General features: G+C 64.2%; 2 protein-coding genes across 2 annotated transcripts in view; both read left to right on the forward strand.

Annotated features, from left to right (window-relative positions):
- Positions 1-2,028, forward strand: part of LOC117653058 — a 4,338-nt gene extending 2,310 nt beyond the window's left edge. Inside the window, exons 2-3 of the mRNA XM_034398415.1 lie at positions 1,662-1,818; positions 1,912-2,028. Coding sequence (XP_034254306.1) covers positions 1,662-1,818; positions 1,912-2,028 — 274 coding nt within the window. The remainder of the gene's footprint in view (positions 1-1,661; positions 1,819-1,911) is intronic.
- On the forward strand, positions 1,900-27,660 carry LOC117653011 (protein scabrous-like). Its single transcript, XM_034398342.1, has 6 exons — positions 1,900-1,986; positions 16,032-16,094; positions 18,486-18,826; positions 19,170-19,681; positions 25,121-25,312; positions 26,046-27,660. The coding sequence occupies exons 3-6, from the start codon at positions 18,531-18,533 to the stop codon at positions 26,579-26,581; spliced, it is 1,536 nt and encodes a 511-aa protein (XP_034254233.1). The 5' UTR covers positions 1,900-1,986; positions 16,032-16,094; positions 18,486-18,530; the 3' UTR covers positions 26,582-27,660.
- The last annotated feature ends 126 nt before the right edge of the window (positions 27,661-27,786 follow it).

Consider the following 27,786-nt stretch of genomic DNA (forward strand, 5'->3'; position numbering starts at 1 on the left):
TGAGACCAGCATGTTGGGCCCATTGTGAGGCGGCTGCCCGGCTGTGCCGCAGTCAGTGTGCCGCAAGGACCTTGCCGGCGAGAGGGTCCTGGAGGGCGGATCCTGGAGGGCGGATCCTGGAGGGCAGGAGGGTGGGGGTCGGCTGGGCCGCGAGGGTCCTGGAGTGACTTGCAGCGCGGCCCGACCTCGCCGGACGCGTGGATGTGGCTGTCATAACACGAACACTCCGCGCCGTGCCGCGCCACCAAAGGGCCGCGTGCACATGCCGCCCGAGGCCCTGGCGGGGCTGGAGCGGGGCCGGGTCGGGCCAGGGGCGGCTGGAGCCCGCCTGCATGGACCAACTCGCGCGCAGGAGACAGAGGGGGACGAAGTTTGGCCGGGGCGGGGCGGGGCGGGCAATGGGGATGGGGGCAACGAGGTACACGACACGCCAGGCGCGAGGAGCGCAAAGGAGGGGAACAGGCCAAATTTTGACGCGAAGTTTGTGGCTGCTCTCGCCGGTGTGGCGCGCTAGCCTGCGCCAGCCCAGCCGACCCCCGTGTGCGTGCGGCCGTGTGTCCGTGTGGGGCGTACGTACACGCCATGCAAATTGAGGCAGTATCGCGTACAAGGCCGCGTCATGGACCTGCGCCGCGCTGCGGTGTGGAGTGGAGAGGTGCTAACACTAATTCCCCCGCCCGGCCCGGACCCACACCACACCCGCGCCACGCCCACGCAGCCAGGCAGCGAGGGCTTGTCGAGTCGAGACTTTGAACGGAGTAAAGTAGATTAAACGGGCTCTGGAGTGGAGTGTGTGCAGCGAGCGGGCAATTCGCCTGCGTCAGCCAAATGCCATTCGTACCTGTTGGGGTGGATGCCCTGTTCGAGTTGAGAGCGAGGCGCGAAGCGCGCTTCCCCCGCGGCCGTTAATTTTGATGCCGTTGTCAGAGAAAAGAGAAAAGTTGGGGAAAGTGCGCGCCGGCCTCGGGAAATCCATTTGGCCGCGGCGTAGCCTCGCAGCGGGGCGCAGTGGGGCGAGCGTGGAGTTCGACGCGCTGCCGCGCGCTGCTGCGTGTAGTGCCATCGGTACATGCCATAACTCTTCCTTATTGTTTCTCACCTCTGCCGCCAGCGCGGCATGGCCTCGGCCACGGCCTCGGCGCCCCGAGCCTCACACCCTCACCACCTCGCCACCTCGCTGCCGGACAGCGACGTCCCCTGAAATGGAGTTGCCGGTGGCGGTGGAAAATTTACTGGCCAAAGTTTGAGTCGTATTTGGTTGGTTATGAAGGTGCGCGCTGCTGCGGGGCGTGCGGGGCGTGCGGGGCGAAGCGAGGCGAGGGGGCGAGGGTGGCAGGCACGACAAGGCGCCATCACGCCGAAGCTGCAAGCAGCCGCCGGTTTTACGGCGATCGCGCCGCGCTGTCTGCGGCCTGCCCCGTCCCAGAGGGCCGTCGCGCTGCCCTCTCGCACCTCCACGACGCGCCCCAGGAGTGCCGGCAGTGCGAGGCAGACAGAGCGACGACAGCCATTTTCGGAAAGCCGCGCGTGCCCGCCGGTTTAGCGCCGCGTCGCGTTTACTCGCCAGTGCCAATTTCTGCTCACGTTTTTACAGCCCAGCCGCCCCCACGTTTTGTTTACTGCCCGACTTGCCCGCTCACGGCCTCCTTGTCGTTTTGCAGGCAAGACGTGCGCACGTCGACGGCCCGCAAGAACGACCAGCTGGCGGCGCAGTGGGTGACGGCCTCCGTGTCGGAGCTGCGCGCCGAGCTGCTGGAGCTGGCCCGGGCGCACAACGAGAGCGCCGAGCGCGCGGCCCGCAACGACCTCCGCACCCAGGTGCGCCTGGCCCGCGCCGACGCCGCCTCCACGCGCCGCGAGCTGGAGCGCCTCCGCGCCGACCACAGCCGCGCCGTCGCCGACCTCACGCAGGCCCGCCAGGACGTGGTGTCCCTGCGCGCCGCCCACCAGCTCGCCGCCAAGAAGTGCGCCGAGACCCGCCAGCAGGTGAGTCCAACCACGATGCAGGACGACGGCCTGACGGCCTGAAGACACCCCTTTCTTGCACGACGGTGACCTCCGCGGGGTGGTTAGAGGGGGGGATGATGGAGGCGGCGAGGAGGCGGCGCAGGGTGCAGCCAAGCGCCGCGACGGCGCCACGGCCGCGGGGCAAAGCACACACACACGCACACAGACACAGACGCACACACACACACACACACACACACCACGACACACAGGCTGCGGCGCGCCGTGCCGGCCGTGCCTCGTTGAGCCTGCTGCCTTGATGCTGGTGCACTTGACGAGGACGGGGCGGGGCGGGAAAGAATAATGGCGGACGAGAAAGGACCAGAGATAAGGTGGCGCGAGATGGAGGGAGAAAGACAAGACAAGAAAAGGGGGAATGGAGTCGAGTCGCCTCGCCCACCCTCTCCAGCGCGTCCGTCCAGCCAGCGCTCCAGCCCCGCGCTTCCAGCAGCCACTTGTCCAGCCAAACCGGGCGGCCCGGCCCGGCCCGGGGAGGGCCGACACGGTGTGCGACGCGTGTTAGTGTGTGTGGCTCTTTGAAGGGGCCTCCCGCCCGCTCGGAGGGGACGCTCACAGAGACAGCGGCTTTTAGGGGATGTATTTTCGCCGCACACGTTCTGGTTAGGGTTCGGACAGCAGCCGGGAGGGGCGCTTGCACGGCGCCTCTGTGTTGACCTTGGCGGCGGTCTTCATGTAGTGCTGCAGGGGTTGGGCAAGCCGCGCTGTTGTGCCGCCGTGACCCACTTGTATCGTCGTCATCACCGTCATCATCATCAAGCAGTGCAATGCGCGGCGACGCACAAACACAGGAACCGCCGCTGGGTCCGGCCAGGTGGGGGCAGGAATGGCCCCGACAATGCTGTCGGCAATGCCTGTCGAGGTGGCGGCGGGCCCAGGACGGCATTGCGGCCCGCCCTGCAGAGGGGCCGGCCTGGCCTCGTCCTCGCGCCGGGCCAAAAGAATTCCACGCAGCTGTCTCTCTCGCACTCATGGACCGCGCCGCGAAGGTGCGAGAGAGACGGAGCGACAAAACACTGTACGGAGTCAGTCTGCCGGCCCGGCCCGGCCCGGGGCCCCGGCAGGGCAGGGCGACTCCAACACCCTCCCTTTGTGTCGCGAACGACGCGTGGGGCCGAGGGAGGGGGGGAGAGGGGGCCTGTCCAGCCAAACGTGGCGTTATGGTGGTCACGTGACGGCAGCACAGCCAGCCCAGCGCGGCGTCTGGAGTCTGGACATGGACCGAAATATAACGAACGCGTGCGCACCAACACAAACACACTCGCAATAAACACACACGGACACGGCGGGCACGGCCGCACAACGCACACAGACGCAGCGGGTCAAAGTAAAGATACGTCCGCCCTGCGGCCCCGCCCGGTCCTGCCAGGCCCTGCCTGCCCCACTGCGAAATCGATGTCGCGCAGGTTCAGCAATTTTATCGGTATCGAGAGGGGCGGGCCGCCCGGCCGCCCGGCCGCACTACCCAATTTCGCGTTGACAGAAAACCAAATCTGTTCGCCCTCTTTATTTTTATTTTATTTTTCATTTCTTTTCCATCTCGTCTGTTATTTTCCCCCTTTTGCGCGCGGCCGTCCCTCCCGGCCTCCGCGCTGCCGCCGCGGTGGAGTGCTGCATTTTCGCCGCGGCGACGACGCGCCCCGTTCCTCGTCCTCCGCGGTCCTTCCCCTGGCCCTTCCTTTCGGCCGGCGGGCCGCGCGTCGCCGCGTCGCGCACACCGTATTTCCTGGCGAAGCCCCAGCAGCCCAGAGCCTTGCCCAGAGCCTTGCCCAGAGCGAGGCAGAGCGAAGCAGAGAGGCAGCGACGCGGAGGGAAAGGTGTTCCAGCCCGCCCGGCTGTCTTGATCCTTCGGCCCGCTAAGCCCGCCGCCCCGCCGCCCTAGCTCCACTCCACGCTGACTCAACCTAAACGTCTAGCAAACCGGAGAGGGGCGGACAGAGCGGGATTTCGGGGCAGAGGCGCGGCGCAGCGCTGCGAAATTGGAGACGGAAAGGGGGAGGGGGAATGGCGAGGCTGACCGCCGCCGTGTGGCCGGGCCGCTCGGCCAAACAGGTGTGAGATGATGATGGTCCAGATGCTCCCCCAGCACCGGGCTGGGCTCTCCGAGGAGCACCCCGCCGGCCTGCCGTGCTTCGCCTTGGAGGCTTCGCCGCGGCCGCGCCATCCGGCCGATCAGCCGCCAGGTCCTTCCGGCTCCCCATCCCCCTGCTGGCCCCGAAGTAGGGCAGCGAGGTGGTGCCGCAGGGACGCTCGAGACTGCGTGGCGCAGCGCGCAGAGTCGCTTTCGTCGCTCTGTCTCTCTCGCACCTGTGCGGGATGCCCCGCGAGCGCGAGAGAGACGCAAAGGACTCCCGGAATCAGTCTGCAGCCTAGCGAGGCAGCGCTTTAATTCGCCCTAATCCGGCGTGCCGGTTAGGAAGTACCTCTTTTGCCTAATTGTCCTCGCTTTGCGCGCGACGCGGCGCGACGCGACGCGATGCCAGGCCGACTATGGCCGACTCCGGAGTGCTGTCCTCGCTCGCTGTCTCTCTCGCACTCGGGGCGTCCCCGGCGTCCCGGCGGGGTGCGAGCGAGACAGAGCGACAAGTGCTGTCCTGTTCGTAATCAGCCACGGGCCCCCCGGCCCCCTCGGGCGAGGCGCGGATAGCCCGAATCCCTCCCGCAACGAGTTTGGCGTGCGGCCCTGGGCGCCGTGAGCTACGCGCTACGGCCTGCGAGCTACGCCCTGCGCGCTGCGAACGGGCCATGCCTCCATTTGCGGGGCCGGTGACTCACCGCGCGCTCCCTCCAAGGTTCCTAGGCTTGGAGGTTCGGAGGCTCCAAGGTTCCAGGGCACACACACCCTGCCCTCGGTTCTCGGCCTCACGGCGGCGCGCGACGACCCCTGCGGGCGGAGCGCCCCGCCGCCACCGTTCCCCCAAACGACTTGCGACATTGCCGCGCTTTGTGGAATTCAATTTGGCGGGATTTGTGGCGGCCCGCCACTTAGGGCCACTGGATGTGCGCGGGGAGGGGGAGGGGCGGCAGGGCGGCAGTCGCAACCTGCGCGGCCGCGCCATATCGCATTGTGGCCGCCGCCTTTTTCATTTACCGCGCATCGATTCGCGAGGTCACCGCCGTGGAGCCTGCCGCCTGCCGCGCCCCTGCCTCCCGCCAGGGACATATGATTTCATGAGAGGACGTTTCATTCGGGCCAGCCTCTCGTCGCTCGGTCTCTGTCGCACTCGTGGGCCTGCTGTGGGTGCGAGAGAGACTGAGGGACTCAGACGCCAGCCCGAGCCAGGCACTCCGCGGGCTCCGCGCTCCACGCTCCGCGCCCCGCCGGGGATATGGGTCGCGGCGTCGCGGCGGATGGCCCCGGAGAGTGCCTCGTCTCGACGCCGCTCTGCTCGTCCTGCCCGTCCCGCCCGTCCTCCCCCAGCCGTTCGAGGCCGTCATCCGCCAGGCGGCAATCGCCGGGCAATCGGCGTGATGCGTTGCCTCCCCGCCGCCCCGTCGACGGCGTCCTCGAGGGGTGGGCGTCAAAGGCGTCAAAGAAAGGGCGCCGGAAGAGCCGCTGATTTGGCGCGCTGCTGCTGCTGCCTCCGGGATTAACTGAATTCAACAAGAATTTTCTCCCCCAGTCCGCACGCCCCGCAGTTTCTTGTCGTTTCCTTGAAAAGAAAATAAGTGCGGGGCAGACGGCCTGCTGCCCTTCCTGCAAAATCCTTCCTCCCTCTCCGCTGATAATCACGTTGAGCTCCAAGGCCGGGCTGCCGGGGCGGGGCTGCGGCCTCTCTCTCCACAAGGATGCATCACACCGCCGTGCCGCGCTGCCGCGCTAAATCCGGACTCCGGGCCGCCTAGCCCGGACGGGTAACAGCGTTCGTGTCGCCACGGCTGCCATGGCCACCTCGACAGTGGAGCGGCGTGTCGTCCAACTTTAATTCGACACTGCCAGGCGTGGTTCTCTGGCGATACTCGTTCTCCCTGTTCGCTTTCCTCTCCCTTCTCAAATGAATAAATCGCTAGATCCTCTCTGTGTGGCGGCGCGCTGCTCGGCGGCTTTGCTCTCATTCCTGCCGTTTATAGTCCGCCGCTGTCGGCTATCCCTCCGCAGAAAAAAGGCACAAATCCGTTGCGTGCGTTTGCAGACGTTGCCCAACCGGACAGCGCGCCTAAAAAACTAGCAATAACCCGGCCGGGCCGGCACAGGCGGCACAGCGTGCCTCAGCCACACGTGCGTGTTTTGCCCTCATATTCCATCCGCGCTGTCCTATCTCTGCGCCATCGCGGAGGCCGAAGGGCGAAGGGCCTGGAGCGCGGCGGCCACCCTAGCTCCGGGCCTCCGTGTAGGGGAGAGACGGCGGGGACACTAGGCGCTATGGCCTGGAGCTAGGGTGGCCACCTCCACGCCGCGCCTCGCCGCGCCAGAAGGTCCAACGGCCATTGTCGGCGGCGCGGTGGTCCATTTTCCCTGCCGGGCCGGCAGTGGCGTGGCTGGCAGTGGCGTGGCGGCATTCGGCTGAATCGCGCTCGATATTGGATAGCATATCTACAATGGGCAAGGGCCGCCGAGGGCCGCGCCGCGCGATCTTACCTGCCCCGCCAGCGCCGGCAGGCCAGGCCGACCGGCTATCTCCGTCTCCCTCGCGCTCGCGGGGCGCCCCGTGGGGGTGCGAGAGAGACGGCGCCCTTCGGAATCAGCCTGCAGCGAGCGCCCCGGGCCCGGCCCGTAAGTGCGCGTCCCGTATGGCCGTGCGGCACAAAGGACCCCGAGTGGATTCGGGCAAAAACGGCTTTGTGGAGCGCGGCGGGGCGGGGCGAGGCGGGGCGCGGAGCCCCGATAGCCGCGCCACACCTTGACGCGTGAAAGGGGCGCGCGGTGTGGGGACCTTTGTTCTTCAGGTTCGGTGGGTTGCTTCATCATGCGGCGCAGCGAGCGCCCCGCGAGCGACCCGCCCAGCGCGAGCTGGAGCGAGGAGTCCAGTCCGGGCCTCCATGCCGCTCAGGCAGGCCCGTAATGGGCACGTAATGGCACACGCCTCTCCGGCGGCTGCCGCTGGCGTCTGCTGGCCTGGCTTCTGGATTCAGGAATCTGGCTTTTGACCGCGCGCGCCTGCGCCCGCGCCCGCGAGAGCGCTCATGCACAAAATTAAATTACCGGAATGAGATGAGATCCCTCCTTGCGGCGCTGGCGGGCTTTGCTGCTTGCTCTGGGCGCACCACGCCGCGCGCCCTTAGCAGGGGCATCCCCGGGCATCCCCACGGTGCAGCATTCACAGCGCTGTGTGCCGCGTTCGCGCCTAATTGGAGGCAGCAGCAGCATCAGCAGGCCGAGCCGCGCCCTGCCGCGCCCTGCCGGCTGCAAATCGGATCCAGGCCGTGATGAAAATGGGTTTGTGTACTGCCAGTGCGGGCCGGGCCCACTGTGAGTGCCTGTGTGTGTTTGTGTCCTCTGTCTGTGTGAGTGTGTCAATGTATGTGTGCGTGTTTGTGTGCGTGTACGTGTTGGCGTATATTTTTGCGTGTTTGTGTGTGTGCGAGCCGTGTAGCTAATCCAGCAGCAGCCAGGTGGATGCGAGGGTATCGCGCCATTTGCAGCGGGGCCATGGAATCCACAGTCCACAGGGACGGCCCATGGCACGGCCGCACGGCCGCACGGCGCGGCGGCCTTTTGTTGTATCGGCCCGGCGTGTTGCGGCGCGATGCGGCTGCAGGGATTCCGGCCATTTCAGCCCCCGCCCCGCCCTGCGCCGTGCCACCCTCAGGCCCCGGCGCTTTAGCTGTGTGTTGATTTATCATAATGACAATAGTTTGACCAGCCGCCGAGTTCGCAGTCGTGTGCGGGGTGCGGCGGGGTGCGGCGGGGCCACGCCCGCTTCCTGGCTGGCGACGCTGCAGGCCCCGCGCCCCTCCTCGCCCCCGCCGCCACCAAGGCCCCTCAAAGCGCCGATGTATCACCCGGATTTATGCTCAGACGTTTCCTATCAAGCGACGCGATGCAGCGCTGCCGGCACTGCTGGCGTTGCTGCAGCGTTGGGGCCGCTCTCGAGAATTCCACCGCCTCAGCACGGCGCCACACCAACCACCACGGCGAGGGCGAGGCGGGGCGAGGCGTCCCGGGGGGCGGCGACCACGTCCTGCAGCTGCAGGTGGGGGTTGGTGGGGCAAGGGGGGCTGTCCTGGCTCTGCAGGTGCAGCTTCGATGCCTCACCCCCGCCGCCCTGCAGCCCTGCCGCCCTCGCTCCAGGGGGTTGTTCCGGTTTCCTGCCGGTTAAACTGCCGCGCGCCGCTCCAGCCCGCCCCCCGAGGCTCCCAGTGCTCTCTGGCCTCCGCCGCACTCCCCCGCGCAGCCCCTCGCGAGCTTCCTGCCGTCCCCTACCCCGCCCCTGTCCCCTGCCCCGGTCCCGCACGCAGGTGCACTCGCCGAGTTGCCGGGGCAAGCCTTTTGTACGGCGATGCTGTATGGGGGCTATTTACATACACTTGTCCTGTAAATATGCGTCGCCCCCTCCCCCCGCTCCGCCCGGCCGGCGGGCAACCCCTTCCCCTGTCCCTGAGCCGCGCCAGCCACGCCGGACTTCCGGCCGGCGACTTTGCTGACGCTCGAGGACTCGCTGTCCTTGTTCTCTGTCGCGGTAATGGAAGTGCAAGTGCGAGGCCTCACCCACTCACCCATTCTAATAATGTGTAGTGACAGTACTCGCGGCACTCTTCTTACTTTCTGCACTGTTTCCGGCAGTGCCTTGCCACTTGTCCCCGGCGTGCCTTGCGGGTGGCGGTGCCGCGGTGGCGCGGTGGCGACGCGGTGACTGGGCAGACGCGCGGGTAATTTGACTGGCGAGACAAATGTGGGTTCGCGACGTGGCGAGGGGCTTCTCGGCGAGGGGCGTCTCGGCGCGACGAGGACGAGGACGCTCCAGGGCGGCAGGGGTGCCGCCACCGCGCCGCACCGCGCACTTGGCGCTGCTTGTCATGCATTTGAGTGAAACTGGCCGTTATTACGGGGCGCGCTGTCAGGCCGAGGCTCTGAGGCGAGGCTGCTAACGCGCGGCAGACAAGCGGCCCGACAAGCAGGCCGACAAGGCAGACGTGTCGCGTCGGGGAAATGATGTGGAGGTTGAAGGGGAGCAGGAAGGCGGTCTGGAGCGCGGTGCGCGGTCTGCAGCAGCCAGCGGAAGCGGCAGCCATCCGCGCGGAGAGCAGCGCAGCGGCGCAGCGGTGCCCTGAGACGCAGAGATAGGCAGCACAACGGGAAGCCGACGGGGAGAGAAAAAAACTCAGACGTCCGTGCGCATCAAGAAAGAGGGGGAAAATAATTTCGCCTCCATCTTAATGGGCGTTTTATGCAACGCGAATAAAAATGGTGCATTTGTATAAGCAGGTCCCGGGCCTGCCCGCCGCCTGCCTGCCTGCCCAGGGGCGGCGGACGAAGAGGCAAACGGACGGGATGGCTGGCCAAATCATTTGCATAAGATAATGTACATTGTCATAAAAATGGCCGGTCGGGGTGAATCTGCCCCACAGCGTGACCGTGCGCGTGTGTGTGTGTGTGCGTGGGTGTAAATCCCGCTCCTCGGCCCAGAAACTGGGGTAGGCGAAGGGGAGGCAGCCCGGGCGCGGCGTGGTGACGAGGGCCGCGCCGTGCATCGCGGTGCATCGCGGTGGAGCAGCACGTTTCCCTCCACCCCTTGTTGTCCTTGTTGCTCATTAGGAGGGGCTGTAGGCAGCCGTACACAAAATCAGGGCCCCGCGCGGCGTGTCCTGCACGCAGCAGGCATACACTCTGGACGCCAGGCTAAAGCAAGCCTTGTCTTATCTCGCAGATGCCATCTGGCCTTCTAGCCTCGCTTCCAGCCCCACTTCCATCCAGCCCTGTGTCCTATCCTATTCCTCCCGCTTGCTTCCCAGGGCGAAGCTCTTCACTGAGGCTTGGGTCGGGCGGGGTGGGCGGGGCGGGGCGGGGTGGCGTCTAAAAGCAAAGGTCGCGCGAGCATTACACCCTTTCACTGGCCGCCCCGCCCCACCCCATCGCGCCCCACCCCGCCCCGCGTCCTTGCATGCATTACCTGCGTGAGCCACAAGCACAGCCCGCCCAGCGACGCAGCGCTCCTTTTATTAAATTTTATAACGTAACATACTTTTTATATTCATTTTTTGGCGAGGGTTTTCTCACACTCGTTAATACCCTCACATACGCCCCAGGCCGTGCGAGGTTTGCCTGTTTTTCCGGTCCTTTCAGCGCGCGACGTACCCCGTACCCCCCAGTCTCTGCGGCCCTCCGCTTGTTCCTCACGCCTTGTTCGCCCCACAATATCATCCCTCCCCCCCCTTCCCCCGCATCCCTTCCACCAACTTATGGCATAAAATATTCAATGGCCCCTCCAGCGCGACGCACGCGCAGCGCCGCGTAGCGTTTGAAGCGCGAGATCATCGAAGCGACCGAGACACAAATTGGAGGAAGTTGCCACGAGTTGCCAGCAGCAGCAGCCTGCCAGCCATTTCGCGGTCCTGCTCGCCTGTTTTGTTTTTGTCGTGGTTTTCTTTTATTCCCCCCCCCCTTTTTTCGTTGTGGATTTTCCCGCCGCGTTCTGCTTGTGCAGCGCTGCCACCGCGGCGAACGCGGCGAACGCGGCGCCACTCATTTCCGCCCGCTGCCGTCCGCTTCCCCTTTTCGCTTTCCACTTTCGGAAATAATAACAGAAACGGGGACAAAACGGCGCGGAAATCAGGGGACCAATCCCGGGCAACACGCGGCGCCGCGGAGTGCCGCGGACCGACGACCCACTTCTCGAGCCGCCCCGCGCAGGCCAGGACCAGGGGCGCAACAACAACATCAACAACAACGACAGTGAAACCGTGACGGGGGACGACGGCGAGGTCCAACATGCTGCGGGGTCCTCGACGTCGGCGACCCCCTCTCTTTTTCTCCGGCCGCGGCGGATTCTGGATTATGCAGGCAGACAACGCCATCGGCGAACGGCGCGCCAGCCACGGAAAAATAGAACTGGCGGGGGTGAAAGTGGCAGGGGATGCGCGGTGCTCGCGCAACAAGACGACGGGGTAGTTCAACCCGGCGGTGGAGTGGAGGGATTCGTGGCGTCGATGCGGCGCCCTGTCTGGCGCGGCGGCGCGGCCTGGCCTGGCGTCGCGCACGTGATGGCTGCACGGTTTATGACGCGGAACTGTGACGAGTATCTCCTCTTTATGGACCAGCCGCGCCGTGCCGCCGTGCCGCCATGGACGCCGCGACGCCGCGGGCATTGTTTCAACCGTCCGTCGTCCTTCTCCGTAGCGACGGGCACGTCGGCCGAACGGTGTGCGCCCGCGGGGGATGGTCTGTCTGGGGCTGGGGCTGCTTGGGCTGCAGGGGCTACTCCTTGGGCTGGGGGCTGCTGGCTGACGGGGCAGGCGGGGCCGGCGGGCCGCCAAAGGTCGAAGGCACGCCCATTGCTTCATTGCTTATTCCCCGTGCCGCTCCGGGCCGTGGCCGGAGCACCGCTCTGCCCGGCGGTGGCGCCGATCCGCTCGGGTACAGTGCAGGATACGCCCGGGCCGCCCCGGAGGTACCCCCCGCACACCGCAAGGATTTGCCCCGGTGAAAGGGGGCTCCGCGAGGAGGGAGGGGGTCTCAGATTGGAGGGGGAGTGGAAGGAGGTGGTCTCGTTACATGTGGAATAGCTGGGGCCTTAATCTAGCTCTAGGGAGCCGCAGACTCAAACCCGCCCACCCAGCCTATACCGCGCTGGGCGGGCTGCGCCGGCTGCGCGGGGAAGGGGGTTAAGTCCAGAGCACGCGCGTGCTGTTTGCTGAGAGTCAACATGAGGAGCCCTCCGCCTTCGCGGGGCCGCCACTGCCCCGCCTCCTCGCCGTTCCGGCCTCTGCGACGCTACCTGCCCCTCGCCAATTTCCTCTGGCTTTGGCCGTGCTTTGGCCGTGCTTTGGCCGTGCCTGGTTGGTTCGACCAACACCGCCACCACGGGGCACTTGGCGGCGTGCTCTCTGTGCCGAAAGTTTGCAACGGACGCGGCTGCTGAATGCTATGCCGGTCGCGGCCCCCTCGCGCCAGTAGTTTGGAGTTGCACGGTTCCGGTCAGGCGTTCCGGGTTCCGGGCTGGGGTTCCGGCCGCGCCTTTTTACAGAGCAGGCGGCCTTGGCGCCAGTCACCGCCCACCCTGCGACGCCCTGCTCAATGTGAACCCCCTCAGGAAGGCCAACAAACTTTTCCCTTTTCCGCGAAATTATTTGGTTCGGCAGATGTGGCGGCCACGCGCCTCCGGGTTCTCACAGTGATGGCCAGTCATGACCGCCCGCCCCCGCCACCCCAACCCGGCCATCCCGACCCGCCTGTGGCGCCTTTCTCCGAAGCTTTCTGCTTTTGGGAGTCACAGCGAGCGAGCCGCGTTTTGAGCAAGCCGATTTCGAATCGCTGCGAGGCCCATTTTTGCCGTGCCCGTGGAAACACTCACCGCGTCGTTTGCGGTGAGGTAGCGGCGCGCCGCGTGTGTAAAATCGGCGAGTTACGACTCCCCGCGTCGCCGCGAAACGCCGCCGAACCACCGCCGAAACGCCGTCGAGGCGAAGCAGTGCCTGGCGGTGTACGGTGCGCGCAACGGCCGCGCAATGAAGGGATAATGCAGGTGCGGGAATAAAGTATGAAGGGCGATGCTGGCGAGGCGGGCGAGGCGGACGAGACGGCGGGGAGGAGCAGGGGACGAAAACGGAAAGGGGCAGCAAGGCTAAGAGGACTCAAAATAGGTCTTTTATCCCTCTCGGAATAAAAGCCAGCAGCGAGCAAAAAAACTGCGAAACGCAAAGGCGCGCCGAGGCCGAGTCGACTGCTGGTCCGGGACGCGGGGACTGGGACGTCGTCGCGCCGCTGCTACCCCCGAGGGGCTCGGCAGACTCTGCCATGCTTCGCCAGCGCGGACACTCCCTCGCGCCCTCGCCTCGCGCCACAGTGTAGGCAAGGCCCACTCACCCCGCGCCGCCCAATGCCGGAACCACTAGCGCTCGCTGCGCGTTGCACTCATCGCCGCTTGAAACATTGCCGAGCGCTGAGCGCGGTGCGGGGGAGAGGCTCGGTGGCATGGATCCGCGTGGATCCCGTCCCGGGGGAAGTTTGCTGATGCGGCGCCGCCGCGCCGACGTCCTCAGCCATGCATGTCGGCGGGGTGGTGTGCGGTGCAGTTGTCTGTCATTTGCCACTCCGTCTCTCTCGCACCCTTGCGGTGCGCCCCGTGAGCGCGAGAGAGACGGAGCGGCGAAAGCACTGTTCGCGTTCCGCGCGCCGGTTGGCAGTGCCCCGTCCCTGACGTCGCCGAATTCACGTCGCCCCGGGACATACTTCGCCGTCCCGACCCGTCCGGCCGATGAATTTCTTACGTCCGGCCTCCATCTCGACTGGCTCACGTGTGTGGCGCTGCTCAATAAGTGAGCCGCGTGACGTCATCAGGATAATGGTCTGAGCGTCGTGCTGCAGGCGGGCCCGGGCCTATTCCCATTCCACCCCCTGCTCCTCCTGGCTCAGGCCTCGCCTTATCCCCGAATCCTGCCGTCCCGTCCCGCCATGCTGCCGCGCTGCTCCACCTTGAACAAACTTTGCCGGGCCGGGCCCTCGGCCGGGCCGCATTCCATCCGGTTATTGTGATATCAAGTCGCCAGCCCTCCTGCCTCGCCCGCCTCGGCAGCGCGCGCCCTCCGCCGCCACGGCCTCCACCACCTCCTCGCCGTGATCCGACGAGGAATTCCGCCCCTTTGTTGTTTGATGAAGCGCGCGGATCTGCGCGGTGTCCCAGCTCGTCGTGTTGGCTGGCTGGCTTGTCTCGATCCCCCGCGGCCCGTGTGTCGCTCACAGCACGGCAGTGGGTCGGCGGCAGTGGCGGCGAATTATTAATTGACTCGCGCTGTCGAGCGCGTCCATCGGCCGGTCTGGCCGGCATCGGCCCTCTCGGCGCCACGCGAGGACAAGGCGGGGCCGTCTGTTGTCCGCGCCGAGTCCAGACGAGTGCGCCTGGAGATAAGGCCGTATCGCCGCGCCCGATGGAAAGGAAGGACGCCGAGGACGCCGTCGACCTTGTTAACGGGGAGGATGGCGTTAGGCCCCTCCGAATGGGGCGATCATTTGTCGAGGCTAGGCTCCGTCAAAGGCCTTTCAGCACTTTGAGACAGGCCGCGGAAGTCGTCGGCTGTCTCCCTCGCGCTCCTGGGGTGTTCCTGAGGGATGCGAGAGAGACAGAGCGACACTCGGCCGGGCTTTTGCGGTACGAATCAGGGTGAGTCTGGGCCCTGGCCACCCTGGCACGGCGACGCGGTCTGACAGGCAGGCGGCGGGCAGACAGGCGGGACGAGACGGGGCCTCTCGGGGACTGGGCGGCGGGGCGGCGGGGTGGCGTCCGCAGTGTAACCATGCCGGACGAGGCTTGACTGCTGGATGATTCCGGACAGCCCCCTACCCCCAACTCCAAACACCAATCCCAACCCCTCGGTCCATTCCAGCGAAACCCCTTCTGGCCTGGCCCTTTCCGCCTCCAGGAAACCGGCGACACGCGTTTCCGTGCAGATGATGACAAGCGGCGCGCCCCCCACTCACCCCAACCCACCCCGCCGCCAGGGTGCGTCTGTTTGTGTACCAGTCTGGCGCGCCGGTTCATGACTGCCGCGGCTTGTGGTGGCTTGCGTGGCTTGCGGCGTCGGTGGCTCCCGGACTGCGGCACGGCGGTGGCGAAGTGGCGCGGCGAAGTGGCGGCGGAGTGGCGGCGGCGAGACCGCCCCGCCTCTGGGGCCTCTGGTGCCTCTGGCCGGCAAGCGGGAGAGTTATTTGCCTTTTGCTTGAGCGGTTGCGTCGGTCGCGTCGGTCGCGTCCGCGGGGCTCGCCGCGGCACGGCACGCCAAAGGCAGCCACAGGCAGCCGCGGGCAGGCAAAGGCACCAGGCCGGATAAGATGAGAGGGACGGGCGCGCGGAAAGTTGGCAGCTCGATCAAAGGGGGCTCGACTCTTCTCGACTTTCCAGCTCAGGTCTCTGCCGCTCCCGCTGCTCCCTGCCGCCTTCGTGGAGGCCGAGGACGAGGGGCGTGCGACGCGGCGCGCTTCATGAAAGCAAACTCCCCCTCCCCCTGCCCCGCCCGCGGAGAACTCCTGACCGCTCTTAAGGGCTGCCGCCGCGGCAGGCCCGCCGAACCGATCTGGGTGGAGGCCCACAACTCCGGGTGCGCTGCGCCGCTGCGCCTTGTCGGGACTCGAGGGCCATCGAGGCCTACCGCGCCGCCGAGACGTGGGCCAAATGAAGGCCTTTATAACCATTGAAAGTGCCGAGGGTGGGGTGAGAGTTCCGCGGCGGGGCGGCCTGGCGGCCACGCCCGGCTACGTCCTCTAGCCTCGCCTCTGGGTCTGCATCCGCCGCATCCGCTGCAGCAGGGGAAGCCTTGCGCCGGAAGTCGGCAGCAGCGCGAGGGTGGATTTTGACACCGTCCTGGAGGCCCTGCGCGTCGCCAGCTCAGCCTTCCCCGCGCCGTCTCGTCACATGGTGGAGGGCGAGGGCGCAAGCGGCGACGCGACGGCGACGCCAGGTGGTGTCTTTACCATGGCTGCGCCGGGCTGCGCCGGCCGGCACCCTCGCCGCGCAGCACTGCGCTCCACGACCCGGGTTAATGATCGGAGTTGGATTAAGTTTGAGCTGTTAAGGCGCGATGATGATGCCGCCTGGAGTAACTCGGCCCGGAGAGGCTCCTCGGCGGGCACCATCATCTTATTCCTTCCGGCCCCGGCAGCCCGGCAGCCCCGGCCTCGCCAAATCCCCAGGTGACCCAGGCGAGGGGCCGGGCCGGCCGGGCGGTGCTCAGGGCTTTGCCGCCGTGGCGGGTTCCAAGCGCCCATCGTGACGCTAGTGCCCTGCGCGGCGTCGACGGCGAATGCAGACTTTCCAGAGCCGCGCTGCCGCGCCTAGTGCCGCCGTAGTGCCGCCGTAGTGCCTGTATGGCGCGACCCACACTGTGCCGTACTCACTCGCCCACTTTTGTTGCAGGTGCTCGGGCTGCAGAGCGAGTGGCAGGTCGCCAAGAGGTCCTTGAAGAAGGGCGCCAGCGAGGTGAGTTGCATCGAGGGAGAGGGGTGGGGCCCACCGTGGGGGCGGCGAGGGTTTGCTGCAAAGAGGATTGAATAGGTGGGAGCGGTGGACTGAAAGCAGGGGAGAGACGACGTCTCGAGAGAGACAGAGCCGGGAAGATGATATCAAAAAATGTCCAGCCCGCGCTGGGGACCAAGGACCGAGGGCCGAGGGAGGGCGGGCCGGTGTGGCGCGGAGAAGCTACCCCCTTGGCTACCCCCGCCAGCCCGGCCAGCCCCCAGCGCGCCGCCGCATCAGTCAAGATAACCCATTCATTCCCCCGCCCCATTCCCCATTCTTGCCCTTGTCCACGTCGAGAGTCCAATTCCAGGGGCCGTCGGGCCGGCCGGCCACAAAGGCGCCGTGCTGCCCCGCCGCGCCCCGCCACGCCCCGCCACGCCCCGCCACACCGCGCCTCGCGACGTAAAAGTTTGAAACGCGCGGGGCTGGGGCTGCGGGGGTTTCGGGAGCTGCAGGGGGGGGGGCACACAATACGCCGCCAGGCCATGGCCGGCGGCCGCGGCCGTTCGCTCTCATCGCCGTCGTCCTCATCACGCGGATCATTTTGCCCGAAAGATCCACTGTTTTAGCGTCCCGCCGCACGGGCGCTCATCATCCTTGCAACTCGAAAAAAAAAATTTAAATGAGGCTGAAACAATTTTTTTGTTGGCTGATGCGTGGTGGTGGTGGAAGTGAACGCGCCGGGGGTAGTAGCTAGCCTGCTAGCTCGGGGCCCGCTGCGACCGCTTTAAGATAACGGGCAACTCGTGGGGGCGTTTCAATTACCTCGTCGGAGCCGAGCGGCTTGCCGGGCGGCACAGCGGCCGAGCCGAGCCGAGCCGAGCCGAGCCGGGACCGTAGTGCACAAAAAGGGGGCAGGATGGGGGATGAGCGGCGCTCTACTGCTGCTGCACTTGATTGCGTGCGGGTTGCGGTGCCGCCATGGTGCTGCGGAGCTGCGGTGCGCTGTATGGACCAGCGCGCTGATGGCGATCGCTGCTGTGTGGCCGCGCGGTCGCAACTATCATACAGCCCCGCCGGCACCCCCCACCCCCTCCCGCCGCGCGCCCGGGGGGCTCTGACGGTCCGCTTGCTTGCTCTCGGGCTGGCTGAGCTGAACGAGGCGAGCTTTTGTGGAGGCGAACAGCAGCCAGCAGCACTGCCACTGCTCCCATTATGCGCAACGCCCCCGCCCCTTCGAGACGGGATGGGGGATAAGAAGATGTAGGGGCAGCTCCCTGCGGAGGAGGGGAGGGGAAGGGGTGGCGGCAGCGAGGCAGCAGCCCGCCCCGCCCCGCGCCCCGCGCTTGGCCAAGCCGAACATAGACTTTGGGCTGTACAGTCTACCGCCGTGCTGACGGGCCCGTCTCGTCGTCTCGTCCCTTTGGCCTGCTGCACGTCCCGGCCGTGGACGTGATGGCCATGTCCGTGTCCGGCGCGATGCCTGATTGGGTTAGGGTTGGGGGACGGCCAGGGACAGCTCGGCCAGCACGGCGACGGCCTCCCTTCTTTCCCCGTCTGCAGGCCGTCTCCGAACAGCGCGCGTCCGCCGCGTCCGCGTGACGAGGGTGGCGTCGAATTTCGCCCTGGCGTCGGCGCGGCACTCCCAAGCCGCCGTGCCCGGCCGTGCCCGAGGGGTGCAGGCAGCCTAAGGCTCCGAAGGCAGTGCGCTGTATTAAAATGGGGCGCATAATTAAGCCGTTTGACGGCTTCCTCTACCGCCGCGGCGCCGAGAGGGAGGGGGAGATGAAGGGAGAAGGACGCAAGGAGGGCCCTGCGAAAGCGAGAGGGACTCTGTTTCAATATTCAGGTGTATCCAGGCGAAACACGCCGCGCGCCCACCCGCAACACACTGCCGCCATGCCGCCGCGCCGCCGGGCCGCCACCGCCTCAACTCTCGGAACGTAATTAGATAAAGTTGCGCCCCAAGGAGCTGTTGGCGAGTTTCTCACGCAAAAGAGAGGCGGCCCGCGCTCTCGCAGCTCTTGCCCTTTGTTGGCCTAAGCTGTTTCCGAAAAGGACCCCGCCGGCCTGGGGGCACTTCCTGACTGCGAGTGCAGTGGGAGGGGGAGGCTCGCGTCGTGCTGGAGTGCCTGCCGGCCCCGGCGCCGTGCTGTCGAAGTCGAAAGTATCAATGCCCCTCGCGCGGCGCGGCGTGGCGCGGCACGTGAGGGAAGGGGACGCGTCGAATAGATATGCCCACTTTGTCGCGCGGCGCGCGGCCGTCCCCTCCAAGCAGCCCCACTGGCACTCCGAGCCACTCGCCTTCAGCGCCGCGTGAAAACAATCGAAGGGGGGGGTGAATAAATAAATCGAAGGCCTTTCCCGTTCGGAGACTGTGACTGACGCCGTGTCTTCTTCTCCTTCCCGCAGACCCTGCCGCAGGCCGACGACGAGCAGAACAACGCGCTGCCCGCCATGGCGCCCACAGTGCAGGCGCCCCTGCAGCACGATGCCCCGCTGCGCCACCACCACCTCATCAAGGCCCAGATCCAGCAGCTGGGCGCCGAGACGCGCTCGCTGCGCGACAGCCACCTGCAGCTGCGCAAGCAGATGCGCCGCCTGGAGAAGCAGGTGCACCTGGCCACGCTGCGGCCCGTGCGCCTCGAGAGGGTGGCCGACGACGCCCAGGCCGACGCCCAGGCCGACGCCGCCACCGAGGTCACGGCGCCGGAGGTGCTGCAACGCCTCGCCGCCCTGGAGAACACGACGCGGTGAGTTGACCTGACCCCTCCTTCCCCCTCCCCCTTTCCACTTGTTCGTGGCTCGCTTCCTTTCATAGCTGTCGTCACGACTGTTTCCGGAGACACAAAAGCGCGTCGAGTCCGCTGCCGTCGCGGCGCCGCTGTCGCCACGTTGTGCGTCGCGGCGTCTTGTCCGGAACCCGCAACCCACGCGGGGTAGGGAAGTGCCCAAAGCACCTGACCGCCCGGCCTCGGCCCGACAGCGCCAAGCCGCCAGACTAGCGCAACCTCCCTGCGCTCGAAAATAAAACGAACGCGGGGGAAGCGCGTCGCCAAACAGCTCATCTCATCGGGGTGCCGTCTGTGTCCGCAGGTCGCTGTCGCAGTCCGTGTGGAACGCCACGCGCCACGTCGCCGGGCTGGCGGCGCTGCGCGGCTCCACGCTGCAGCTGCTCGAGTCCCTGGAGGCGCTGGAGACCAAGGTGGACGCCAACGTGCCCGCCGTGCAGCGCGAGATCTCCCGCCTCGAGTTCTCGCTGGCGCAGGTGCGCGCCGTGGCGCACGAGAACAAGGAGGACCAGCAGAACCAGGGCGCCTCCCTCAAGGCCATGGCGGCCAGCCTGTCCACGCTGCAGGAGCGCACGGCCGCGGACCACGCCCTGCTCGGCGTGCTGGAGCAGCAGATGGTGAACGCGACCGAGCGCCAGGACGCCCTGGACCAGGCCGTCAGCCACCACGCTCCGCCGCACCACGCCGCCCGCCAGGGCCTGGACAACGAGGCCCCGCTGGACCAGGTCGCCGACGACGCGTCCGTACCCCACCTGGTGGACGAGCTGAGCCACGTGCAGGCCGAGTACGAGGACATCGTGCACAAGCTGCCCAAAGGTGAGTCCTGCGCGTTGCCGCACTGCCGCGTGTTTGTCGCGATCCTCGGACGGGCTGAGCGCTGAGCCCGGCCTCGGCGTCCCTATCTCAATCCCAAGCGGTGCAGTGGCCGCCCCGTCCCGCCCTCGCTAGCGGTGCTGGCCTGCCTGCGCCAGGGGAGATAGCACTCCGAATGAGGAGGGACTGCCGAACCGAAGCTTTACCTGCCCGTCCGTCACCCAGCCCACCGTCCGCGTTACGTCGCTTCGCTGGGCTCCGACCACTCCGCCCGCCCCGCGGCCCTGCACTCGAAACAGATAAAGGACGTCGCGAGTTGATTCAACGCCACGGAGGGGAGGACGAGAGGGAGAGAGCTCGCGCCTGAAGGGTGGCCCATCCCTCGGGTCCTCAGGTCCACACCGGTCCACACGGCGCCGCGCCGTGCCTGTGCTTGGCCACGGGGCGCCGCAGGGCTGCAAAACGCCCTCGCTGGCCGGCCCACGGACGACCACGGACCACCCGTCCAAGCAGCTTCCAGCTCCCAGCTCCCAGCTTCCCCGCGCAGATTGCTTCAAAGACCCGTTTTCGCGCTCTCCGTGCGGAACGCTCTGCTCCGCTCCGCTCCGTCTCTCGTGCCGTTTCGTTCGTTCCTCGGCCGTTCGGCCGCCGAATAGACGCGCTGATTGGGTGGCGCGGCGTGGCGGGGCTGCGGGGCGGGGCGGGGTAGTCTGGGCTGGACCCGCTGGACCATTGAACCGCGAAATCCCATAGCCCAGCCCCAGCCCCAGCCCCTGCCCGCCCCCACACGGGGACGGCATTACTCCACATAAGTACACAGCGCCGCGACGTCGACGGCCAGGGCGAGGTCTGCCGGACTGCCGGCTTCGCTTTTCCCTTATTAGACGAAAGTCCACCGCGGCATGAAGCTCCCCCTCCCTCTTTTTCCAACATACGCGCGCACACATGCAGGGCCCCAGACTTGTTGCGTAGGCAGCACGTGTTCGGCATATCGGCGCCCAGCGCGGCCGGCGGCCCTTGAAAATGGGGAATGGGTGGGGAAGGGAGAGGGAAAGGGTTCCGCTCCTCGGAGCACGCCGCCAAGCCGCCACGCCGCCACGCCGCGGGGACGCGTTTCCTGGACGGCGGCGCGGCGACGGCGTCCCCCTTCCCCCGGCCCTCCACGGCCACTACTCCGGTGCGCGGCGCCGCGGCACGCCCCCGGAGGCGGTGGCGGCGGCCGGAAGGGAGGCTGACCGGAAGTGGCGAGTTGCGGGTGTGGGCAGTGTGGGCGACAAGCCGCGCATTAATGGGACTGGCCGACGAGCAGGAGTGCCGCTAGTGCTTCCAAGGAGACACCCCATCCACCTCCACCGCCGGTGTGGTCAGGTGACCGTGTCGCGTTTCCGAGTGGCGGTCAGCGTACGTTTACCCCCGGGGGCTTCACCGCTTTGCTCGGCTTTGCTCGACTTTGCTTCGCCGCCGTGGCCGCGTCTGCAGGCAAACTCTCGGGCACGCCGCAGCAGCGATGCAGCGAAGCAGCGATGCAGCCCCTCCCTTGTTGGTCGTCAGATTAATGGGCCAAATTTCCGCGAGCTGCTCACGCCCCTGCTGGCCGCGCGGTGGCGTGGCGTGGCGCGCACTTGGCACAAATGGACGCAGGCCGAACCGGAACCCCGGCAGCGCCAACAACCCCGCGCGCCACGCCGGCGGCCTGTCCCGCTGACTTAGCATCTCTATTGCAGGGCTGGGACAGATACTTTATATTTTTACCTAGGTACAGATACAGATACTGGATCAAAAAAGTACCTAGGTACAGTTACAGGTACTTGATCGAGCTCAGTACCTAGGTACAGTTACAGGTACTTTGGCAAAATACCTAGGTACTTTTCAGGTACTTTCAGATATTTTGATATTTCAACACATCCGCCCAGTAACGCAACCAAAACAAACCTCGCGCGACTTTTTCGTCCCTTTAAACTTTCTTGCGTCAATGACCCTTTTCATGCCAACGTGTGTGCTGTTTACAACCCCGATTCGTCACGCCGCATCGTCGGCGGCTCCAGGGACCATCCTTGACCTCGCTCCTATAATGGGATGGTTCCGGTAACGCATTTTAGGGATAAACCCTATGATAAGCGACGTGTTAGCCGTCGGCCGCTCCCCCGCCCCTCCCCGCCCCCCCGTCGCGCTCCTCCCTTTAGACCGGAATATGCTTCGGCGTTGGTCGTGGTGGGGGTAGAGTTGAGACCCGGAAACAGCGAGGGTGCGGGGTGAGGAGGGGCTAGGGGTGGGGGAGGGCGGCCGCTTGCCGCCTTAGCGCGTTTCCCCCACCCGATTTCCGGTGCCAGGCTCCCTCGACGGCCAGCCGTGCGTCCCGTAAGGCTCATGCAGGAGCCCCGCTCTAAAGGGAGGCGCGCGACGGGGGGGCGGGGAGGGGCGGGGGAGCGCCCGACCCCTACCACCTCACTTCCTATGATCCCTGCTGAGATGTGTCCATTGTTTCATAGTGCAAGTCCTCTGCGTTCACCTTGGCAGTGCGTGCGGTGACCAGACCTGCCACATGGAGCCCGGAGAAGGCACATAAAAAGGGGAGGGGGCCGAATATCTGTTTCTTCCCCGAAAACAGGCAGTCCTCTGAGTGTCTCTCTTTATCCCCGCACTGTTGTGAGCGCATCTCATTACCCGTCTTTCCCTACATTCGCGCCCAAAAGTACCTGTAAAAGTACCTGCAGTTCTAGGTAAAGTTACTGCCCAAAATGTACCTAGGTACAGGTACAGTTACAATTGTGACTTGAGTACCTAGGTACAGTTATAGGTACCAAAAAAGTACCTAGGTACAGTACCTAGGTACTTTTTACCTAGGTATTTCCCAGCCCTGCTCTATTGTTCTAGATTCAATATGACGGCGGGGCGCGGCCCGGCCGTCCCGCCCTCCGACCTCGTAGCGCCCCGCCCCGCCCCGCCCCGCCCCGCCCCGCCCCGCCCCAGCAACCCCCTACGGCCGCTCTGCCTCGCCGTATCACATATCGCCCACTCGCCACGCGAGCAGGGAACGCCTCGCCTCGGGGAGCGCGGCGCGGCCGTCGCAGGGAGGGTGATTATCACCGTAGGTTGTCACTCGCGTTCCCCAGGGTAGTGCTTCTAAACTAGACCACATAGGATGTTGAAATTTGTTTTGAGCTCGCCCCTTGGGGTCCTTTACCACCCCCAATCTTGAGTTTTGAGCTGTCACTTCTGAATCGGCCGTAATAATATCGAGAAGTGGTCAAAAGTGAACTCCGTCCACTTCCCCCGCACCAAGTCGATTTCGAAAAGAGGTGTTTAAAAACCTTCTGCGAGATGAAAGCAGACTTTCTTGTGACCAACATTTTAAAAAAAGTATGTGGGGTCACATCATCGGCCACGGTGACTTTCTGAAAGCAACAGGTGTGAAACAGCACGTCATCAAAATTGTTCCCCCAGTTTTCATGTGAACTCCGTCCACAGTGCTTAATTTGGGATGAAAATCGCAAAAATAGCTTTAGTAATGCGACCCGAGTCAGGAATTGTGCATCTTTCTGTTCTGCATCCACCACCATCAAAATCAGCTGGCTGGTGTTGCGGGAAGGGAATCCAAGTGGAATTTAGTCTTCGATTCCGCTGCGTATGTTTTTTAAAACGAACTCCGTCCACCCCCTTTTCTCGAAAACCAATGTTCCAAAAGTGCCCCGATTTCTTCAAAAGTTAGGTTTTAGTGGCCCCTTTGATAAGCGCTTGGTCGGAAGAATCGTATCTCAGCCTAGCGACCAGTGCGTGGCGAGATACAGTGGTTGTAAACGGTACAAGAAATGAACTCCGTCCACCCCTTTTCAAACTGCATAAAAATCAGGTTGTCCCGTAACAAGATTGATCAGAATGAATTGTGTCGTCACTTATATGCACTTAATAGGCACCACAGTTCGTCAGACCTGCATTTAAATCGTTTATTTTGAAGGGGGAAATGGCGAACATAACCTCAAATTGCCGTAAGGCGCATAGGCACCCATACGCCTGTGGTTGCCTGTTTGCCCGGCGCTTCTCTCTGTTCTGTTCAGCGCTGTGCTGTGCACTTAGCTGGGGATCATTTTACTTTCTTCCACTTCTGTTTTGACCACTCTTTGGCATAATCTAGGACCGTTACCTAGCCTTAGAACTTGAAAAAACAGCCATTGGAAATTTGATTATGAACTATAAATTTCTTTTTTGGGCTGTCATTTCTAAACCCGTGGGCCGATTTCGCGGAGGCTTCGTATTTTTACCCTTCTAGTAGTCCCATATCGCCTCCGTGCAAAAAGAAATTTCTTCGGGAACCTTTTATTTCAAAAGTATCCTCGGGCTAAAATGACAACCTACGCTGATAATCACCCGGGAATGAAAGCCATCAGGGACGGCGGTCTAGTGTCTCGGTCGTGACAATTTGCAGCGAGCAGACGGCGAGGCAGACGGCCCGGCCGGCCCATCGGCCAGGGGTGGCGCGACGCGGCGCCCCTCGCACTCGCAGCACGTCGTCGCCGAGTGTGCTCAACTCGGCCGCACAAACACCGAGCAACGTGCCGTGGGGCGGGGCGTCGCTGGTGGGGTCACACTGCTCGGGCCCTGCAGGACGCCAGGGCGCGCCGTCTCGGCCCGGTCTGGGCCTTTATAGCCTTTATAGAGCGCGCGGCTATCGGCCATCCATCCATAAATAAGCACAAGGGCCGATCTCACGGGGCACGCGCTAGGCTAGGCTAGGCCAGGCTAGGCTAGGCCAGGCTAGGCACTCCAGCGCTTCAGCGGGCCGGGTCGGGTTATCCAATCCATCCACCTGTCTGGGGCCGAGGAGCAAATTTGCCACGACTGGCTGAGCGCTGCCGCCATGCCCGGAAGAAAAGCCGGGCCGGCTCAGCCGTCCGGGCCGCTCAAGTTGCCGCGTTCCAAACACGGATCTGGCATTTCTCATTTCTCCAAATCGCAACTTTAAGGCGAGGCGCTGCGCGCTGCGTTCCGTTTCGAGTCGCATTCCCCTCGGTGCTGTGCGGGTGCTTCCGGACGCGTGCCCCGGGGGACGCCACGCCACGCCATGCCACGCCACGGTGCTCGTTAGACGGCGTCGCGGCCTTGCTGGCCTCGCTGGCGGCCTGGCGGCGAAGGGTGGGCAGGGCAGGGCTGGGCTGGGCCGGCAGGATCTACGCTTGGCGGAGCAATGCGGCGACACGGCGAGGTGCATGGCGCGGCCACGCGGCCAGCTGTTGCCGCCGGCTTCGTCGTCCCCCTGCAGGCCTGCAGCGCGCACTCCATGTACTCCGTGTACTCGCCCGGCCGAACACACCCGCCGCTTGAGATACCCGACTGCGCGTCGCGCGGCGTGCGCACTGGGCCGCGTCCTCCCGTTCAAACGGCCGCCGTGGTCTTTGCCTGTCGTCCTGCAGTGCGATAACTCCTGCTTGTTCTATGTTTCCACAGATTGCTCCGGCGTGCGCGGCGACTCCGGCGAGTTCCTGGTGGCGGCGGACGGCGCGGGCGCGCCCATCATGGTGCCCTGCGACATGCGCACGGCCCGCGGCGGCTGGACGGTCATCCAGCGGCGCGCCGACGGCTCGCAGGACTTCAACCGCAAGTGGGAGGACTACGGCAAGGGCTTCGGCGAGCTCGCTGGTGAGTCTAGATTGATTGCGTTGTTAATTAAGGTTGTGTTGCGGTGTAGCGACGCCCGCCTCGCCTGCCCGGTGCCCGCCCACCTTGCCCTCCGGCATCTTCCGGTGGCGGTGCGCGCGCGGCCGGGCACAGCCACGGGCACAGCCAGGCGCGCGGCGCCGTTGGAAAGTCATGATTCTGCCAGAACGCGGGCGTCGATGTCGGCGCCGAGCACCGATCCGCGACCGCGGTGGTCGTGGTTGGGTGCCGAACCTCCCAGAAGGTGACAAAGGCTGGGGAGAGCAACTTTGTCGCATCCGTTTAAACTTGGAGGAGCCAGCGGCTCGCGGCTTCTGCTTGTCCGCCGCGGATCATAACTTATTCAGTTCTGAAAGTGGAGCTTTGGCCCGGCCGGCGTCTCCCTCCCGGACTCCAGCCCCGCGTCTCAGCCCGGACTACTCCCCGGCCGCCCGGGCCGGCTTGTCCGTAAGGACTTTGATTGATCTTTGGGCGTTAATGAAGTTTTATCAGCATTTCAAATGGGCGGATCGCGCCGCTTTTCTTTCTTGTTTGCGGCGGGAAGTGGGGTGGGCAGCGCGGAGCAGTGCGGCGAGGCTTGGCACTGCTCGGGTGAAAACGGCAACGGCACCCGCCGCAACTTCCAGTCAGTTCCAGTCCCACCGGGAGCGCGCCGCGGCCGCGCGGGTATTGTTCGCTGGGGCGGCAATTTAATTTCTGTCCTCTCTGCTCGCAGGCGAGTTCTGGATCGGCAACGAGGCGCTGCACAGGCTGACGACGGACGGCTGCATGGAGCTGCGCGTCGAGCTGGGGGACATCTACGGCCAGCGGTGGCTCGCCGAGTACGACCAGGCCGTGGTCGGCCCCCGCGACGACGGCTACCGACTCAGCGTCTCCGGCTACCGCGGCAACGCGTCCGACGCCCTCGACTACCAGACCGGCATGGAGTTCTCGGCGCCGGACCGCGACCGCGACACCTCCCACACGCACTGCGCGCAGAACTACGAGGGCGGCTGGTGGTTCTCGCACTGCCAGCACGCCAACCTCAACGGGCGCTACAACCTGGGCCTCACCTGGTTCCAGGCGGACCGCAACGAGTGGATCGCCGTGGCCACCTCGGAGCTCAAGATCAGGAGGAAGCCCGGCTGCGTGTCCAGGCCCGTCGTCTGGCCCGCCTCGTCCACGACGACCACCACGACCACCACCACACCGGAGCCCTACTGGGCCTCGTCCACGACCAGCGCGGAGCAGGGCGACAGCGCCACAGCCTAGGGCTAGAGCCTAGGGCGACACCCCACACCGTGGCACACTGGAACCACGGTACGGCGCGGCCGCCTCTCCCCAGCCACAATGGCTTGGAGAGGAGAATCAGACTGTCGCCCAAAATTTAAGAGACGAAACTGTGTGAAAGTAGTGTAGTGGGCTCTCCCTCTGTGACGGTGACGGAGGACTGGGGGAGGCTCCCAGGCACTTGTTTGGTGTTCCTGGATATTTTTGGAACGTACTTCCTAGTCAGAGTGACTGCGAATGTCAGACTTGAAGAAGTGGATGACTGTGACCGAAGTGGAAAGAAAAATATGGGTGTATTTAAGTTCTGGTAGATGGTTTGTAGGCGTGTATTTCTCTTGTGGAGCATGTATCTCTTTCTAGCAGCTCTTGTTAATTGGCGGAAGAAAACTCCCTGAAAATTAATGTTGACATTGGTAGAGCTGGATTTGACATCATAAAAAGAATGTTAGGAGAAAAATCACAACTGAGTTTTAAAAAAAATTATAATAGGGGCTTGCTACAAAGAGAGACATCTGATGATCGTCTGCTTGCGATCAAAATATCTCGATAGCAGTAAACCAAAGTAATTATTATGTTACCATTTTATTTTGTATAGTTTTTCATGTAAAATATTTGATAAAGCAAAGGTTTCCTCCAATTCAGAGGTCATCTTTCAGGGCTTTGTAAATTTAGCTCATTGTTATTTATTTGTAAATAATTTTTATGGTACATAAACTAAGTCATGTAGGAAATTGTAGGTTTTAAAAATTGAAAGGATAAATGGTACCAATGCAGGTTTAGCCAATTTTTGAATAAAGGATCAACTGTTTTCCTTTCAAAAATTAACACCTTTAAAACTGAGGATGAACTGTTGAAACTCAGCCTGACACCACTTTTCATAATTTCAACACATTTAATCATCCCATTTGCATGTCATTAAAATTTTTGCTGTGGTAATATTCCAAACTGAAATTTGAAACAAATGTGGTCTTGCAATGTGAACCAAAGAATGTATGCAGAGATAGGCCGCAACTGTGGATTTTGTTTGGTGTCTTTACATTGTATAAAAACCGATCTGTCTATACAAGAGTAATTATTTACCCTCCTCCCATCTACAACACCTTTACGCGCTTGAAAGATCCATGGTTTGGATTCAATCAAGAAATTGGTTTTTTTTTGCCGCGAGCATATAGGCCACCCATTTGACA

Source organism: Thrips palmi, unplaced genomic scaffold, assembly GCF_012932325.1.
Source record: "Thrips palmi isolate BJ-2018 unplaced genomic scaffold, TpBJ-2018v1 HiC_scaffold_8, whole genome shotgun sequence".
NCBI classification, from domain to species: domain Eukaryota; kingdom Metazoa; phylum Arthropoda; class Insecta; order Thysanoptera; family Thripidae; genus Thrips; species Thrips palmi.